Genomic DNA, 19,347 nt, shown 5'->3' on the forward strand with positions numbered 1-19,347 from the left:
TTCACTATGATTTATATAATCTCATAATGCCAAATATCGACCAATTAATCGGATTGTAAATATACCTGTCGATCACTCTTAATAGGTATAATCTCATAATGTCAGACAATTAATTGGTCCGAGGGATGCATCCTGTGAACACTTTGATAAATATAATATCAGAATCCTAAATATCAACGTATTAATTGATATGCCGATATATCGGTTGATCACTGATAGATATAATCTCAGAATGGCAAATAAATATATATAACGCTCAATCCCTATGATAAATATAATCTCAGAATATTGCTTCATTAATCAATCTGGCCAATATATCGGTTGAACACTGATAGATACAATCTCATAATACCAAATATAAGCAGACTAATCAGTCTGACCAATATATTAGTTAAAATCAATATAATCTCATAATGTCAAATACTGGCAGATTAATCAGCGGAATATAATATCAAAATACCAAATATTGATAAGATAATGGGACAATTGTCAATATTGGTCAATAGAAATAAATATCAGAATGCCAAATATTGTCAGATCAATTGGTCTTGTTGTTATATAGGTAGATCACTGTGATAAATTTGATCTCAGAATGCCAAATTTCATCTGATTATTACATCAGTACATCATTGTGATAGTTGTAATCTCAGAATTTCAAATTTTATCCGATTAATTAAACCTGACTTTTATATCAGCAGATCACTGTGATAGATATAATCTTAGAATGCCAAATATCATACGATTAATCGGTCTGACTGTTATAAATGTCTGGCAATTATGTAAAAAAGAAAGTACACCCTCTTTGAATTCTATGGTTTTAGGATTTTACGATCAGGACATAATAAAAAAATCATCTGGTCCTCAGCAGGTATTAAAATTAGGTAAATGCAATACTCAGATGGACAAAAACACATTACATTTTACAGCGTTTTATTATTTATATAACAAAAATAAAGGCAAAATGGAGAAGCCATGTGTGGGAAAAAGTAAGTACACCCCATGATTAAATAACTTGTAGAACCACCTTTTAGCAGCAATAACTTTTTCTATAAGACAGTATAACATCGTTGTGTTGGATTTTTGACCCACTATTCTTTACAAAGTTGCTTCAGTTCATTAAGGTTTGCTGGCATTTGTTTATGCACAGCTCTCTTAAGGTCCCGTCGCAACACTTTGACTGGGCCATTGCAACACCTTGATTCTTTTCTTTTTCAGCCATTCTGTTGTAGATTTGCTTGTGTGCTTGGGATCATCGTCCTGTTGCATAATCTCAGGATTGTGTGTTTGCGACAGGTGTGGCAGCAAGGGAAACCGCTCAAGCTCTGAGGATATTGGCTCAGGCCGCGAGGGGAGTCGCAGCGAGTACCCTGGAGCCTCAGGCTGCGGCAGCCATGCTGGACTCCGCTTGTCACGTGATGGAGGGCTCGTCCATGCTCATCCACGAAGCCCACCAAGCCCTGGTGTGCCCCGGTGATGCCGAGAGCCAGCAGAGACTAGCACAGGTAGAACGACGTAGATTCAACCTTTAAACAATATGCAAATAAACAGATGTCTGGCCATCTGCGAGAAGATTTTTTCATTGAAAGTAGAAGTTACACAAGGTTATATAGTTATCCAAAAAACAGTATGTATGGTATGTATCTGCTCATCTTTATTAGAGCCCAGAATACTTTTTTTGTTTTCTTCAGCTACTTTGTAAAAACCAGATCAATTTCCCATCATCTCCCTCTTGGCAATTATCTCCAATAAACCAAGCTATTTTCGACTGTCTCTCTGTTTCTCGGCGGCCCTTTTTCTGGAAGGTGCCAGTGAGCCTCCTGATTCGAACAGGTTCCTTTGGGACACAAACATATTGCTTGGCATATGTCTGTGACAGTGGCATAAATTAAGGACATGGATTTCTCTGTTGTGCTGAGGGGCTGATTTAAATTTTAGATTAAAGCTGCAACTCTCTGGGCCTTTGTAGAGTTATTGATGGGAGAGTATGTGTTGTTGTTTTTTCAGGTGGCAAAGGCCGTCTCTCACTCCCTGAATAACTGTGTGAACTGCTTACCTGGACAGAAGGATGTGGACATGGCTCTCAGGAGCATTGGCGAGGCCAGTAAGAAATTGCTTGTGGAAAATGTGAGTTCTTTGTAGCTACTTCTGAGTCTAAACTTAAATCTGTGTAAATGATTAGAAAAATCGTTATTGCGTACATGGTTGCAGGTGGTTTACATAAAAATACCTTCTTTTCATGTTTCATGAATCAGGCCCATTGTGTTTATCAGTGATAAACTCTGACATTTCATCACATTTCACCCTCTTCTGCTTTTCCAGCTTCCTCCATGCTCCAAATCCTTCCAAGAGGCCCAGACGGACCTGAACCACACGGCAGCCGAGCTGAACCATTCGGCCGGGGATGTGGTGCAGTCTTCACGTGGGAGCAGCGGCCAGCTGGCTATGGCTTCTGGGAAGTTCAGCCAAGACTTTGACGAGTTCTTAGATGCCGGCATTGAGATGGCCGGACACACTCAGGTACAGTTTCAATTCCTTCTCAGAGCTGGGAGACGGTTTATGATGTGCTCCGCCCACAGAGAAATCTCATTGGTCCAAAATTCCACTTGCATAACCGTATATTAAACAAATATGTTCTTCGTCACTGTGAATTTCTCACTTCACACTTTTTGCTTTCAGTGAAAAGAGAAAGAAAAAAACATACACTACCATTAAAAAGTTTTTACCATTGCTCAGCAAAATTTCGCAAATGAAATCCAGTCATTTAAATAGGAATCCATAAAATATTTAGTAACATTATAAATGTTTACTGTCACTTTTGATCAATTTAATGTACCATTAACTTTTGAATGGTAGTGTACATTAAATACACCATATGGACAAAAGTATTGGGAAAAACCTCTGAATTATTAAACTCAGGTTTTTCATTCAGACCCATTGCCACATGTGTAAAAAAATCAAGCACCCAGCCATGCAGTCTGCATTTACAAACATTTATGGAAAAAATGGGTCGTTCTAAAAAACTCAAGGGTGGTACTGTGATAGGATGCCACCTTTGCAGTTAGTCAGTTCGTGAAATTTCATCCCTGCTAGATATTCCACCACCAACTGTAAGTGGTGTTATTGGAAAGTGGAAGTTATTGGAAAGTGGAAGCGTTTAGAAACAGCATCAACTCGTCCACGAGGCGAAAGGTCATATAAAGTCACAGAGCGGGGTCGCCGAGTGCTGAAGCGCATGGTGTGTAAAAGTTGCCAATGCTCTTCTGATTCCATAGCTGAAGAGCACCAATCTTCCACTGGCATTAATATAAGCACAAAAACTGTGCGGCGGGAGCTTTATGGAATCGGTTTCCATGGATGAGCACCTGCATGCAAGCCTAGTACAATGGCAAGCGTCGGATGGAGAGGTGTAAAGCACATCACCACTGGACTCTGGAGCAGTGGAAACATGTTCTGTGGAGTGAAGAATCACACTTCTCGGTTTGGCAGTCTGATGGGCGAACGTTTCCTGCCTGACTGCATTGTGCCAACTGTAAAGATTGATAGAGGAGGAGTTATAGTATGGGGCTTTTTTCAGGGATTGGACTAGGCCCCTTACTTCCAGTGAAGGGAAATGTTAATGCTTCAGCAAACCATTTTGGACAATGCTATGTTTCCAGCTTTATGGGTACCTTTTTTTTTTGGGAAGGACCTTTTCTATTCCAGCATGACTGTTCCCCAGTGCACAAAACAAGGTCCATAAAGACAATTTTGGATGAGTTCAACCCCTATGAAAACCTTTGGGATGCACTGGAACAGAGATTGCGAGCCAGGCCTTCTTGTTCAACATCAATGCCTGACCTCAAAAATGCTCTACTGGATGAATGGGCAAGAATTCCCACAGAAAGCCTTCCCAGAAGAGTGGAAGCCTGTTATAGCTGCAAAGTGGGAATCAACTCCTTATTAATGTCTATGTATTTAGAATTTGATGTTATTACAGTCCCTGTTGGTGTAATGGTCAACTGTTGTCCATATAGCGCATGTTAAAAACAGCTACCCCCCCAAAAAAAAAAACGTTTTATATGCATTTTGATTAATTTGTTAATTAGCGCCTCTCATCCAATTCACTCAGGCACATAATTGTCCCAGAGAGCATGAAGACGCTCCACCCTAATGAAATCTTTGATGATGTTCTGGTTCTGCATGTTTTGTTGATTGATTTGGAGAGGTGAACCGGCACAAGGGCTTTATGAAGCGTGACATGCCCATTAAAGGAAGACTGAGGGATAGTGAGAGACACAGAGGTCTGGAAGGACAGGCCAAAAGCCATCAGGATATCTGTGAGACTAGTGCCCATCTAAATAACCAGTAAACAGCCACAGTTTACTTTTTTGGGGCAAAATTACTAAAGCATACCAATTTTGCTCATGAATATTAATTACAGGTATGTGGTGTCATATAATTAATGTTCAGTAGGTTCACATGCTTTGTTGAAAGGCAAATGATGACAAATAGGTGCTAGCCATAGTATATTTTCTTTTTCGGTCTGTTCCTCTCACACATAACCTTCATGGCTATGGAACGTGTGAAATATGGCACATAAATAAAGTCATTTGGACCACAATTATGATACTTTTATGGTGCTTTTACATCCTTTTCAAGGCTTGAAAGCTTCAATTCCCAGTTATAACTGCATAGAAAAGTTACAAGTGCTTTTTATAAATATCCTCTTTTTTGTTTCTAAGAAGAAAGAAAGCCATCTGAGTTTAAAGACGAAGTGATAGTAGTATAATTTTTGGGTGAACTATCCCTTACATTTTTTTAGCCATAAAATATACCCTCTTTTCAAAGAACTGCACATTTTTCTGCTGAATAAAGTTGAAAAACATGACAGTTTGACTGTAGGCTGAGCTGATCTTCTGTCTCCACAGTCCACAGATGACCAGATCCAGGTGATTGGTAATCTGAAGAACATCTCCATGGCATCCAGCAAGCTGCTGTTGGCCGCAAAGTCCCTCTCCGTTGATCCAGGGGCGGCAAATGCCAAGAATCTCCTCGCAGCTGCAGCACGGTAGGATGAGCTTCATTCGGTGGCCTGGGGAGAGTTTACTGATCATTAGCCAGTCAACCTGAGGGCCAGCCTGGCGGCCAACGGCAAGAAATGAGCTATTCAGCTGAATGTTTTCACAAAATTAGAAACTTTGTGTATGAGTGAATAAGAACGTACCTACTTAACCCTATTTTTGGATCAAATTTGTACCTATACGGGAGCTAAATCTGACAAAACTTATTTTGGGGGGCATTTTCGTTAGTGAAAACTGTTTAAGTATAAAGTAAAGTTTTGTTTTATTGTGAAAATGCAGAAAGATTTCAGTTAGGGTTAGGTGTGTGTGTGTGTGTGTGTGTGTGTGTGTGTGTGTGTGTGTGTGTGTGTGTGTGTGTGTGTGTGTGTGTGTGTGTGTGTGTGTGTGTGTGTGTGTGTGTGTGTGTGTGTGTGTGTGTGTGTGTGTGTGTGTGTGTTTCGGTAAGTGAAAGTTTTCCTTGTTAGTGTGGTTGTTAATTTTTGTGTGTTTCGGTAAGTGAAAGTTTTCCTTGTTAGTGTGGTTGTTAATTTTTGTGTGAATGCTTGTCTTTGTGTGTTTGTTATTGTATGTTTGTGTTTTTTAGTGTTTAAGTTTTGTTTGTTATTGTGTATGTTTGTTAGTGTGTGTTTTGTTTGTTATTGTGTGCGAGTATGTTTGTGTTTGTTACTGTTTAAGTTTTGTTTGTTATTGTGTGAGTGTGTTATTGTGTGTATGTTTGTGTTTGTTACTGTTTGAGTTTTGTTTGTTATTGTGTGATTATGTTTGTGTTTGTGACTGTTTGAGTTTGTTTGTTGTGTATGTTTGTGCTTGTTTGTGTGAGTTTTGTTTTGTTAGTGGTAGTGCTTGAGTTTTGTTTGTTATTTTGTGTATGTTTGTGTTTGTTAGTGTGTGAGTTTTATTTGTTATTGTATGTTTTGTTTCTTTATGTTTGTTTTGTTGTGTGAATATGTGTATGTTTGTTACTGTTTAAGTTTGTTGTTTGTGTTTGTTAATGTGAGTTTTGTTTGATATTGTGTGAGTATTTTTGTAAGTGTGTGGGAGTTTGATTTGTTATTGTGTATGTTTAGTGTGTTTTGTTTGTTAATGCTTGAGTTTTGTTATTGTGTATGTTTGTTAGTGTGTGAGTTTCGTTTGTTATTGTATGTTTTGGGTTTCTTAATGCTTGTTTTTTAGTGTGTGTGTGTGTGTGTGTGTGTGTGTGTGTGTGTGTGTGTGTGTATGTGTATGTGTATGTGTGTGTGTGTGTGTGTGTGTGTGTGTGTGTGTGTGTGTGTGTGTGTGTGTGTGTGTGTGTGTGACTCCAAGGTTTCCTGAGGGTTTTGGGCTAAATTGATTTCTCTTTCCTTAATGAGGGACAAAGGGGACTGACTAACACATATACACAACGGCACACACATACACCCACTCACATCTAGACTCATATGAGTGTAACCAATCTTGCCATGATTGTCATGTTTTGTCATGATTCTGATTAATTTGTAAGACATCAATGTTAGTGCCTCCTTTCTATATTTAGAAGGGGCTGAAAGCTCGATGAGTCTCGAAATAGAGATTCAAGACCATTTTTTGTGTTTTGTGTCATTCTGACTGTGATTTTCTTTTGTGTTTTGTGTTTCAGAGCGGTTACGGAAAGCATTAATCAGCTCATCACAATTTGTACCCAGCAGGCACCAGGACAAAAAGAGTGTGATAATGCTCTACGAGAACTTGAGGTACTTGAACAAACACTCACTTAGTCTCTCAAAAGTTTATATTTGAGATGTTTATTTGTGAAATGATAATGTACTTTTATAAAAGCACTTTTATATATAATTCTGCATATACTTTCGAAAGCCGCCAGTATGAGCTGTTTGCGATGAGATGGGGGTCTGTTAGATCTTCTATGGTGGTCTTATTTATATACAATCAACATTAGATCACATTTGGCCTTATTTATCACAAATTAAAAACAACTGTTTGTGTGATGCCTCTGTGAAACTTTCAAATCTGCTGGACACAGGTCAATTGTGTATTTAAAAAGAGCCAATAATTATGATTGGGGTCTGTGAACGATTTTACATCAAATCCTATACGTGCCTCCAATAATCATTTTGAAATGGGGTGTTTTCTCTCTCTCTCTCTCTCTCTCTCTCTCTCTCTCTCTCTCTCTCTCTCTCTCTCTCTCACTCTCACTCTCACTCTCACTCTCTCTCTCTCACTCTCTCTCTCTCTCTCTCTCTCACTCTCACTCTCTCTCTCTCTCTCACTCTCACTCTCTCTCTCTCTCTCTCTCTCTCTCTCACTCTCTCACTCTCTCTCTCTCTCTCTCTCACTCTCACTCTCACTCTCACTCTCTCACTCTCACTCTCACTCTCACTCTCACTCTCACTCTCACTCTCACTCTCTCTCTCTCTCTCTCTCTCTCTCTCTCTCTCTCTCTCGTACATACAGGCCGTGCGAGGAATGTTGGACAATCCCAATGAGCCAGTCAGTGATCTCTCTTATTTTGACTGCATTGAGAGTGTTATGGAGAATTCCAAGGTAAAGAATCCATCGCAACATTCTAAAATTCTCTAAAGATCTTTTTCATTCGAAATGTTAACACATCTCTCGGGTTAACACATCTCTAACAGGTTCTCGGGGAGTCCATGGCTGGAATCTCACAGCACTGTAAGACGGGAAACGTGCCAGCGTTTGGGGATTGCGTAGGTGTGGCGTCCAAAGCGTTGTGTGGGTTGACCGAGGCGGCGGGCCAGGTGAGATTTTGATTTGGGAGTGTCTGATAATTCTCCCAAAATGCACTTCCTACATTGCGTTTTCAATAGTAAACAAATTCAATAGTAAAGCATTACCAACATCATTTGATGTTATCGAAAACATGAATAGGCATTTGCTGCACATTTAGCTTCTGTTAAATTACATTTCTGAGTAAAACTGAATATTCAGTGGGAAATAATTTAATCCATCAGGACCTGATCGGATCTTGAAAACTAAGATGTGGTGCTATCGGTTAACTTTTTTTCTGTCCAGACTTCATTGGTTTTGTCAGCAGAGTTGTTTCAAAGGTGGAAAATAAAGTTGAATTTTGATGTAAGATTATAAAAACTAACATTAAAAAAAGTATAGACAGTCATATAATAGAATATCAAATAATATAATATAAATAATAATAAAAAAAGAAAATAATAGATAAAAAAGAAATTGAAAAGTAAGCTATGGTGTCCACACTACATTGGTTTTCTCAGTAGAGAAGCTGTTTCAGTGGTGGAAAAACAGTTCTATATTTTGAAAAATAATATAATAATGTAATATAATAATTCAAAATAAAAATATAATAATAATTGAATATAATAATGTAAATAATAGTTAAAAATGGAATAAAACGTAAGCTATGGTGGTATTTGTTTTTTCAATATAATCTTTTGAATAGTTTTGTCAGCTGAAAAGTTTCAGAGGGGGACATTTTTTATGTACGATTATGAAAACAAACATTTAAAAATGTAAAATATTTACAGTACACAAATGAATCTTGCACTATAAGGGAAATTTATTTTTAAAAAAGTAAAAAAAAGATGTAATTATAAATAATAAATAAATATAATATAATACTATTAAATAAATGTAAAAAAATGAGTGTTGTCGATTTAAAAAAATAGATTAATCACAAAAGTAATCGCAATTAAACACATTTAAGTTTTTATATATTTTATAATGTAGGAATTTCACAGTTAATCTCCAAATGAATGTAGAAACAACAAAGACAGTATATTTTAAATACTTGTAAATATACTTCCACTGATGTCTCAATGAAAATGACCCCCCCCCCCCCCCCAAAAAAAATATGACAGCTTTTAGTTTAAGTTAACTTAAATCAATCCAGTACAGTGAGTAATTGTCTCTGTTACCTTTGTTCTTTGATTAACTTTACTGACAGACAGAATTAGTGGCTGCTGTCTCTTTAAGACCAGCCACTGCTACACATTACGCGGATCTCACGCGCATCTCATTCTCTCACAACTCTTTAAGTTCATTTAAGACTTTATTTAATTCATTAAAGACTGCTATTATGTTGTGAGGACACTCGACATTTTGGAATAATTGTGTGTTATTGTTCGTTCAAGCGTGAAAGAGAACTCGATTCTGGCGCGCTGTCTGTGCGCACGATACTAGCTCGCGTCTTTCTGTGCGTCGTGACTTGTTTGTGTGTCACATAGACAGGACATTCACAGACAGCACGTTCTCTTTGTGTTGTCGTGCTTGAATGGTTTAAAAGCATTTGCATGAAGAAGAGCGTGACCATATAATGTAACGCTAGCCAAAGGATGACAGAAAAAACGGATGCTGCGTTAATTGCTTTAAATATATATATTTTAAAGAAATAAAGAAATGTAAATAAATAAATAACACAATACACTCTTTGTGCCTTACTTTATTTTTCTTCAGGCCTCCTATTTGGTAGGAGTCTCAGACCCCAACAGCCAGTCAGGTCATCAGGGATTGGTCGATCCCATCCAGTTTGCCAGAGCCAATCAAGCGATTCAGATGGCCTGCCAGAATCTGGTGGACCCGGCCAGCAGCCCCTCCCAGGTCACTGTTTGGCTCTTAAGTATTAAGTTATTTTTTTTTGGCTTGCATTCTCATCTGTTTTTGTTTGTGTAGGTTCTGTCAGCAGCTACCATTGTTGCAAAGCACACTTCTGCCCTTTGCAACGCCTGTCGCCTGGCGTCTTCCAAAACAGCCAATCCTGTAGCCCGGAGACATTTCGTACAGTCAGCCAAAGAGGTCGCCAATACAACTGCTAACCTTGTCAAAACTATAAAGGTACGGCCTGCGATTAATTACCAAAAGATCAAGTTTGAATTTTCTGCATTAGCATGAAGACATACGCTTGCCTGACCATTTGCAAACTTATAACCATCAATAAGGCTGTATTTATTTGTATGGGTTGAAGTGTTTTAGCAGATGGGATCTGTTTCTGCATTGTTTCTCAGGCCTTAGACGGGGATTTCTCAGATGAGAACCGCGAGAGGTGCCGAGTGGCCACGAACCCGCTGATAGAAGCTGTGGATAATCTCTCCACCTTTGCCTCCAACCCTGAGTTTGCCAGCATTCCTGCACAGATAAGCCATGAGGTGATGAAATACTGAATACCACAATATTTCATGTATTATTTATTTTGTGTGTGTGTGTGTGTGTGTGTGTGTGTGTGTGTGTGTGTGTGTGTGTGTGTGTGTGTGTGTGTGTGTGTGTGTGTGTGTGTGTGTGTGTGTGTGTGTGTGTGTGTGAGTTTGCATGCCTGGGTCCTCATTTCACAGAATGGTTTGTGCCAAATTTTGACTATTAAACCAAATCAGGAGGACAGACGAATCTAAAGATGCTCTGTTAGGGTTTGACTGTTTTTATTCATTCCTGACAAGCTGTCAGTCTGTGCATTAGTGGTGGACACTTGAGTCATTGAATACTTTATTTTACCAATAAGTTCAAAACCCTGATTATTTTGTGAACAAAGCAAGTGACTGGCCGTTTCTCAATATGGGTCCTTGTGTTCTCGTACTACGTCATCATCAACCGTCAAAATCCGGTTCCTATACTCAAGAATGCAAGTACAGAGGACGCATGAAAGTGCCCGAGCATTCATCAAATGCAGACGTGAGAGAATCAAACCATTAGAAATCCCAGAAGACACTGCGGGCGGACTACGTACAGAAGCCTGTAAGCTTTCAACTTTAAACTTCACTTAAGAGATTCCCGCTGCAAGCTCGCAAAGATGGCTCGTAAAAGTAAACATTTGTCTGTTTGTTTTGCTTGATTTTAATAAAGTGATGAAGACGTGAAGAAAGCCTGCAGTATTTTTATTAGAATATTAAAAATAATCTTAACATTGACAAAGCATAGGTAACATTAAACATAACTCATAACTCATTTTCACAAATACACCCGGTTAAATAAAATAACATGAAAATAAATGTCTATAATAATATGAAAGAAATGTTTTAATAGGTTATGACATTTGTTTGTGATGTTATGTTGTATTTATTGTGCATTGTTCGCTACTTATAATATGCTGGGACGGTCAGTTGAGCAATCTCAGTTCTCACAAGGATGCGTTCTGTTTCCTTGCATCCTTCCGAGTTTGTTCTTTCAAAGTAGCCTGGCAAGACCGGTCTCCCCGAGAACACAAGTCCGTTCTTTCCATTCTTGGAACTGAAAAAAAAGCCACTGTTTTATGAGTGAGTCATTTAATTGTTTACTTAGTCAATTCGTTCAAAAACACTGATTCATTAATTCAAGTGAAACAAGTGACAAGTGATATTTTTGAGTGAGTCGTTTAAAAAAAAATCACTGATTTTATTCTGGAACTAAAAAAGTGACTATCTTTATGAATGAGTTATAGAATTAATCAGTAATGTGAATAATCACTTCTTCAAAAATGTTTATTCAGGAAAGAAACCGCACTACTGTGGATTGCTCAGAGACACACATCAGTTGTTTTTTTCTGGAACTGTTTAAACTAGCGAAACAAAAACAAAGTAACTGGTTATATATTGTCTAAAATGAAAAAATCTAAAATTTTCAGTTCACTTGTACTGTATTTCTTTGTGTATGAAGTATGGTAAAATGTGCGTACATGAAGAACTAGATGAATCCTCTGTCTTTGAAATATTGACTCTAATATTGTGCCAAAACAAAATGGTTCTCTTCGTTCACTGATTGTTTGGCACTAGACTCACAGGAAGTCTAAAAGGTCAGTAAGTGTGGATTGGAGTTTTGCGATGTTTTTCAAATAAGTCCTTGACAGTTTAAACACCTCAGTCCATTTCTGGGGGGAAAATATTTTAGTATTATGAATAAATGAAAAGAATACTATATATTGTATTTTATTAATTAACATTGTAAACTGAATTGTATTTCTTTTCTATCCCTATTGGTTCAGGAACATTCAGGAACAAAACAAGTGAGGGAGTCAGTTTAACACTGATTCATTCAGGGACAAGTGACTCTTTATGAGTGAGTCATTGAATAATTGACTCAACAAAGTAGTTCAAAAACACTGATTCATTCGGGAATGAAGCAAGTGACTGTCTTTATGATTGAGTTACAGAATCATTCTTTTTTTTTTTCTTGTTTCATTCAGTGAATATTATATTCACCTTTTTTTTGACATTTTCCCTTTATATACAGTATGTTGCACACATTTGTATGGGATTTTAAAAACTAATGAATTGTAAACTGACTTGTATTTTTTTCTAATTGTAGGGTTCAGCTTCCCAGGAGCCAATCCTTCGCTCGGCTCGTTCAATGCTGGACAGCTCCACCCACTTATTAGAGACGGCCCGCTCACTTATCATTAATCCCAAAGATCCTCCCACCTGGTCCATCTTGGCAGGCCATTCAAGGACAGTGTCGGACTCCATCAAGAGCCTCATCACGTCCATCAGGTCTGTATAATGCAAATAAAGAGTTCAGCAGTTGAGAAAGAAATGCTTGTGACCGGTTAGATGAATGTGAAAAGCGTGCGGCGGCCTCAGTCACCATCAGGTGTTAAATAATAATAATAATGCGGGTAAAAGATGAGGTATAATTCAAACTTCTTGATTAAATAACTCAAGCACAAGTTATTAACAGTAGCAGCTGTTCAGTCCACACACACACTCAAATCTTCTCAGATCTTCCCTCACACATGAGTCTGTTCCTCTTATTACAGCTCCAGGGGGAAGTAATATTACCAACAACCAGTGAAATGAAAAACCAGATAGTGTGTGTGTGTTATAAACAAAACCAATCAATATAGAATAATTAGTTGCTACATTAAAAGATAATAAAATAACAAATACGCAAATCAAAGAATGTATAAATATACAAAATGGTCACATTAATTAACACATCAATTTCACCTGTGTTATTTTTAATATAAATTATATTCATTAAATTGCATTTATATTTATTTATTCATTGGAATGTGTTTCCTAAGCCTACTTAAAAACCTAGACATATACTACTGTTCAAAAGGTTTTCAAATAAATACTGTTTTTTTTTTCTATTCATCAATGAATCCTTTAAAGGGGTGGTTGATTGCGATTGCACTTTTTTCATTTTAAATAGTGTGTAATGTTGCTGTTGGTGCATGAACAGTATCTGCAAAGTTGCTGCGCTGAAAGTTCAACGTAAGCAGAGATATCGTCTTTTAAAAATCAGGAAGTTTAATGCCTAATAAAACGACTCCAATGGGACTACAACGAGATACTTCCCGGGTTTTATACGTAACTAACCCATAATCAACCCTCCCTCCGGAATATGCAAAAAAGGGGGCATGGCCATATTTCTGCGGCTTTGTCGAAGAGGAAGAGTTATAGTGGAGAGCAGTAGCCATGCCGTCAAAAGTGTGTTATTTTCACCCAGCTGTCAGGTCTTCTGTGTTCGGGCTTTCTACGGACGCTGTAGTTCGTCAACAAAGGCTACAATTTATGTTTCATTATGTTCCAGAAAATTACAATCGTAATTTAGCTCTCTGTGCTGCGCATTTTACGGAAGACAGCTTCCAGAATCTCCACGAATCCAATGCCGGATTCAACAACAAACTGTTACTAAAACATGAAGCAGTTCCAACTTTAAAACCAGAGGCAGCAGTTGTTGGGCCACAACCTGTCAGTAAGACTTGATCATTTTAAATGTATTTGCTTGTATAATTTTAGGCGTAATGTTTTAGTTTTTATCAAGGACGTAATCAAATGCCAGCGCTGGCTTTAGTTGCCACTTAGTTATGCTATTTCATGTGTCTATGACAAACGCGTACACACATTTTGGACCTGAATTTCTAATTATGTACTAATTTTGTAAATGTATTTTCCATGTATACTTTATGACGTAATATTTCGATTTGATCAAACCAATGCCAACGCTGTTTGTTTATAGTAGCCAGTTAGTTCAATGCTATTTTGTGTGTATAAGACAAACGTGTACACCTAAAGAAAACGATACACCGAGTAAACTAAGTTTTGTGAATAGATAAACGGTTGTTCATTATATCGATAAAACAATATTACTCTGGTATTACTCTGTCATTTATTCAGTTATATTAAATGTTTAATCAGGAGAAAACCGTATCTCAAAGCTAACAAGCAGCAGCATTTTCAAGTAGCAGCGTATCAAAATTCATATATAATAATAGTAGAATAGAAAAGAATAGAATAGAATAATAATAATAATAAAAAAAATTTACCATTCAGAAACGTTTTGTAAGAGCCGTGGGGAGGTTCTGCTTGACTCTCTTCATTGCCGCTTTCTGGGTCTGATTCTGGCTCAAGCTGATACGCAGTATTGACACCATTATTTACATTTGACTGAAACACATGCAACTTTCGCCTGTAGAGGTAATGGGTGTGAAGTTTCCGGACAACGTGCGCTACGCAGTTTAGCCAATTACAACACACCAGCCCAACTAACCAGTCTGAGCCCATTGCCTGTTTCTGAGGGAGTGGTTTCATAGAATCAGGAAGTCAACCGGTCGTTCAAATGACAGGGGAGAAAGCGGCTTACAATAAAGGTGAAATTTATGAAAAATAAGGCTTTAAAAAAAACACACACACACACACGAAGACGTTATATTGCACCCCATAAACACAATCATGCAAAGAAAAAAAAGCAGTAAACACCCCTTTAAAAATGTATCCCAGTTTTTACAAAATACTAAGCAGCTGTTTTCAACATTGTTAAAAATAATAATACGAAAATAAGTTTTAATTCAGTTAACAGTTAACTTAAATATAACTGTTATAACAGAGATTTTGATAAACAATCAGAACCGTCCGAGATAATCGATGAATGAATCAGCTGTAAAAATCTTTTATCCCTAAAAAATAACACAAGTACGACTTTTCTTTTTCTAGAAGCCAACATTTATTTTAAGGTTTTTTTCTTCTCAGTAAGTGTTTTGAAGGATTTTCTATCAAATAAAAGCTGAATATCAGAATGTGTCTGATGTTGCTGAGTTGTATTTTGTGGAAAGTGACTCTTACTGGGTTTCTCTCTCCACTGAGAGTGTCCCGGGTGATTGATGTAGCATGAAGAGACTGAACACAGATCATACACTCATCCACACTTCTGCTCCGAGTGCGTACAGATGATCTGATCTGAGATCAGCGACAGTGAAGGACCTCGACTGTAACACTCTCAGCAGGAGCAGGAACAGTGGCTGGGCTCACTGCCCACCTGGCTGCCCTCCACACACTGTCCTCCCAGATCAACCAATCACCACTGGAGCTCAGCCAGCCCTGTGTGTGTGTGTGTGTGTGTGTGTGTGTGTGTGTGTGTGTGTGTGTGTGTGTGTGTGTGTGTGTGTGTGTGTGTGTGTGTGTGTGTGTGTGTGTGTGTGTGTGTGTGTGTGTGTGTGTGTGTGTGTGTGTGTGTGTGTGTGTGTGTGTGTGTGTGTGTGTGAGCAAAAACGCCCACGTCTGCGCTGACTCTCCTGTTTTATGATGCTTTAATGTACAATATCCGGATTTAGTTGAGAAACCTAATTCAATTAAGCTGAAAAATACCCCATAGCAACCTGTTCTCCTCTGTTGTCATAGGGACAAGGCCCCTGGGCAGCGGGAGTGTGACCAGTCCATCGACAGCATCAACAAGAGCATCAGGGACATTGAGCAGGTGTCTCTCGTCGCCGTGGGTCAGAGTCTGCCCCGCAGAGACGACATCTCCCTCGAGGTAAACCAATAAAACTATTATGTTTCAATAATGTTGCTATGGTGCAGTGTTCATTTCTGAGGAGGATTAGGAATGATGCTTAAAAGAATTAGTTCACTTAAAAATTAAAATTCTGTCATCATTTACTCACCCTCAAAATGTTTCAAACCTGTATGAACCAGACAGTTGATGGACCCCATTGACTACCATAGTAGGAAAAAACACTATGGAAGTCAACGGGGTCCATCAACTGTTTGGGTACCGACATTCTTCAAAATATCTCCTTTTGTGTTCAGCAGAATAAAAAAATTCATACAGGTTTGAAACAATTGAGGGCGAGTAAATGATGACAACGTTTTCATTTTTAACTGAACTATTCCTTTAAAAATATATATTTTTTAAATTATGAATTATCAGTGTATTTATTTATAAATAAAAAATTAACCAACAAATAGACATTTAAATCTATTTCATGTTGTTTAAAAGTATAGTAACTTCGTATAGTAACATTGTTATTTAGTAAAGTAACATTATTAATATTAATAATGTATACTTTTTATAAATAATTTTAAGTGAAACATTTAAATACCGTTTTTATAAATGCTATAAATGGCTTTTTTTATCCAATTATCCAAAAAATAAGTAAGGCCCCTCCCCCTATTATTTTATTTAATTCAAGGATTATTTTATTGATATACCGAATTACATTAATTAAATAAACTATTTAAAATGTCTTTTTATTTGTGAATTTGAGAAGTTATTTCTTTACTTACATTTTTGATGAATGAATAAATCAATAATTGATTAATTTTATTTTTACCCACCACCTAGTCTAATGATTATCTCTCTCTCTCTCTCTCTTTCTCTATATATATATATATATATATATATATATGTGTGTGTATATATATATACATATATCAGCTTCAGTGTTATTTAATGTTATTTATATACTTTTATAGTATTCATATTATTTTTATTATTATTATTATTTTCAGCTTTTATTTTTATATTTTCAGTTTTCATTTTAATTTAAGTTTTAGTAGTTGTGTAATATGCTTTTGTAATTTTTATTAGTTTTTTTAAATATATTTTTTATATATACATTTCTATTTAGTTTGTATCATTATTATATTTATATAATAATGCAGTAGGGGAGCCACGGCATCAAGGTCCAGTCCACACTCCCGCTCACGCAATCTATCATGACATTACACCCCATTTTTATAGCTTCAAATAACTAACTAAAACCAAACGTATTGGAAAAAATAACACTTTAACATATGTCTATGTGATAAGAACTATCAAAAATGACAGAAACGATCTTTGAAAAAAAAAATTATTTGTAGTGTATTTGGATATTTTAGTTTGGCTCGCATCCCATTCGATTACATGGAGTGGGCGGGGTTTAAGATCAGTACTGCAGCCAGCCACCAGGGGGCAATCGAAGCGTTTTGGCTTGACTTTTCAGGATTTGGTTTGTGCTAATGCTAATGTGAAACTTCTTCCATTAGGCTTTACAGGAGCAGCTGACCTCTGCCGTGCAGGAGATCGGACACCTCATTGACCCTATCTCCACTGCAGCGCGAGGGGAAGCGGCTCAGCTCGGACACAAGGTAACAGGGACATGGATCTAAATATCGGAAAATCAAGTAATGATACCACTGCAGCGAATCCATGTCCGAAAGCTTAGGCAGCTGACTTGTTTCCTCAGGCAATGACTCTGCAGGCAGTGTTTGCACACGAAGATGCCTCACAAAACTGATTTCGAAAAGATTTCTGAGGCAGTGTGACGGTTTTATGATCTACAGCAAAATAGAGCGAGCTTTGGTGAAAACACTAGTAATTTCTCGCTATAAATGACATCAGAAGTGGAAAACGTTGGTCAAAAACGTATGGTAACACACAAACTGACCACCACCTGCAACTGTCAGACGCCATCTTTACTCAACTGCCATTGAATGGAACGCACAGGATTGTGGGATATTAAAATCAGCGAAGGATACATCTGCGCTGCCTTCAAAAATCGATCACATCTCAGGAGACAGGAAGTGAAGCTATCATTGGATTCAAACATGGCTTGATGCCTTCCTACCACGGAATGCAGCATTTTTAAGCTTTCGGACACAGACCATTATTTTCCCCGAAGGCTTAATGTGATTTACACAAGTGCGAAATGTTCCTGGATCAACAACCTCGTCTTTCTTCATACTTCCATACATTACGTCTTTTTTTTTGTGTGTAAATCAGATACTTGAATCTCAAGAATAAACATCATGAATTGATCACAGTATGACAGCATATCTAAAAAAAAGCAATGTGTGCTAAACCTGGCTGAATTAAATCCGGCTGTGTTTGTTTGGACCAATATTAATGCGCCTGTCTAAAGTGTTTATCAGCTTGTCAATCACTTAAATAACTGAAAAATAAAGAAGTTTTATCAGTTCCCTCTATACATCACTCTTGCCTGGAATATATACAGGAAACTGTATGTTTGCATGCCAGATATTCTTAACCCGTCTGTTTTTCCCCCCAGGTGACTCAGTTAGCGAGCTACTTTGAGCCAGTCATTGTGGCGTCAGTGGGACTGGCGTCGAAACATGCCGACCACCAGCAGCAGATGAACATACTAGATCAAACCAAAACCCTGTTTGAGTCGGCTCTACAGATGCTCTACGCTGCCAAAGAGGGTGGAGGAAACCGCAAGGTACGACGCATGGAAATAACAACTCACGGGGATAAACATCTGCAAATTCTCAACTTGTAGCATCCAATGGCACATTAGCAGAGCTTTTTGTTTGTGTATAGTTATGTAGTGGTGCCAATGGGTCTGTACTGGCCATCTTTATCCCATGAGACACAAAGTTTTTTTCTGCTTGCAGGCGACCCACACCCATGATGCCATAGCCGAAGCAGCCCAGCTGATGAAGGAAGCAGTTGATGACATCATGGTGACCTTAAACGAGGCCGCCAGTGAGGGCGGGATGGTGGGCGGCATGGTGGAGTCCATCGCTGAGTCCATCGGGCGGGTTAGTGACTCTATTGAAAACTAGCGGAAAATCATTTTTTTCCAAAACCATTGCTAATATCAACAAATCAAAGGGAGCGAATGACCCCAAAAACAGAACATGATTGACCAAACAAGAAAGTCTGAAAGTTTTATTTTTTATATTTCATTGGTTATATGCAAATGCAGGTGAAAAGTATGTAAATACTGTGTATGTATATGTGTATATATATATATTAGTGCTGTCCGTTAAACGCGTTATTAACGGCGCTAACGCAAACACATTTTAACGGCGTCAATTTTTTTATCGCAAGATTAACGCTGTTTTTGGCCTAGCAAACTTTGTATTTTTTTCACATGCTGTTGCAACAACTAGTAACGTTAGAAAAACTACAACATCACACCGGATAGCTAGACCGGAAACAAAACAACAGGCACGCCGCACACACTTGTTTGGGCTTGCGCGCCGGCCAAAGAGTAGTAGGCTAACGTTACGTTTTGTGTGGATGGCGCGAGCGCGAGACGCCGATCTAGAGACATGCACTCTCAATGCAATAGAGTGCGGTGCGGGACTAGATTTGATGGCCGAGTGCGAGCGCGGGTGCGAGCGGTAATGCA

The 19,347-nt window shown here is 37.9% G+C and overlaps 1 protein-coding gene across 1 annotated transcript in view; it reads left to right on the top strand.

Moving 5' to 3' along the window:
• Positions 1 to 19,347, top strand: part of tln2b (talin 2b) — a 154,979-nt gene that overhangs the window by 109,335 nt on the left and 26,297 nt on the right. The window contains exons 27-41 of the mRNA XM_077211108.1: positions 1,294 to 1,502; positions 2,005 to 2,124; positions 2,320 to 2,517; positions 4,908 to 5,047; positions 6,679 to 6,772; positions 7,491 to 7,580; positions 7,673 to 7,795; positions 9,483 to 9,626; positions 9,699 to 9,860; positions 10,031 to 10,171; positions 12,297 to 12,478; positions 15,611 to 15,743; positions 17,237 to 17,338; positions 18,259 to 18,429; positions 18,605 to 18,751. Coding sequence (XP_077067223.1) covers positions 1,294 to 1,502; positions 2,005 to 2,124; positions 2,320 to 2,517; positions 4,908 to 5,047; positions 6,679 to 6,772; positions 7,491 to 7,580; positions 7,673 to 7,795; positions 9,483 to 9,626; positions 9,699 to 9,860; positions 10,031 to 10,171; positions 12,297 to 12,478; positions 15,611 to 15,743; positions 17,237 to 17,338; positions 18,259 to 18,429; positions 18,605 to 18,751 — 2,156 coding nt within the window. The remainder of the gene's footprint in view (positions 1 to 1,293; positions 1,503 to 2,004; positions 2,125 to 2,319; positions 2,518 to 4,907; positions 5,048 to 6,678; positions 6,773 to 7,490; positions 7,581 to 7,672; positions 7,796 to 9,482; positions 9,627 to 9,698; positions 9,861 to 10,030; positions 10,172 to 12,296; positions 12,479 to 15,610; positions 15,744 to 17,236; positions 17,339 to 18,258; positions 18,430 to 18,604; positions 18,752 to 19,347) is intronic.

Source organism: Siphateles boraxobius, unplaced genomic scaffold (genome assembly GCF_051911475.1).
Source record: "Siphateles boraxobius isolate OS27281-9 unplaced genomic scaffold, OSU_SipBor_1 65, whole genome shotgun sequence".
Classification (NCBI taxonomy): Eukaryota; Metazoa; Chordata; class Actinopteri; order Cypriniformes; family Leuciscidae; genus Siphateles; species Siphateles boraxobius.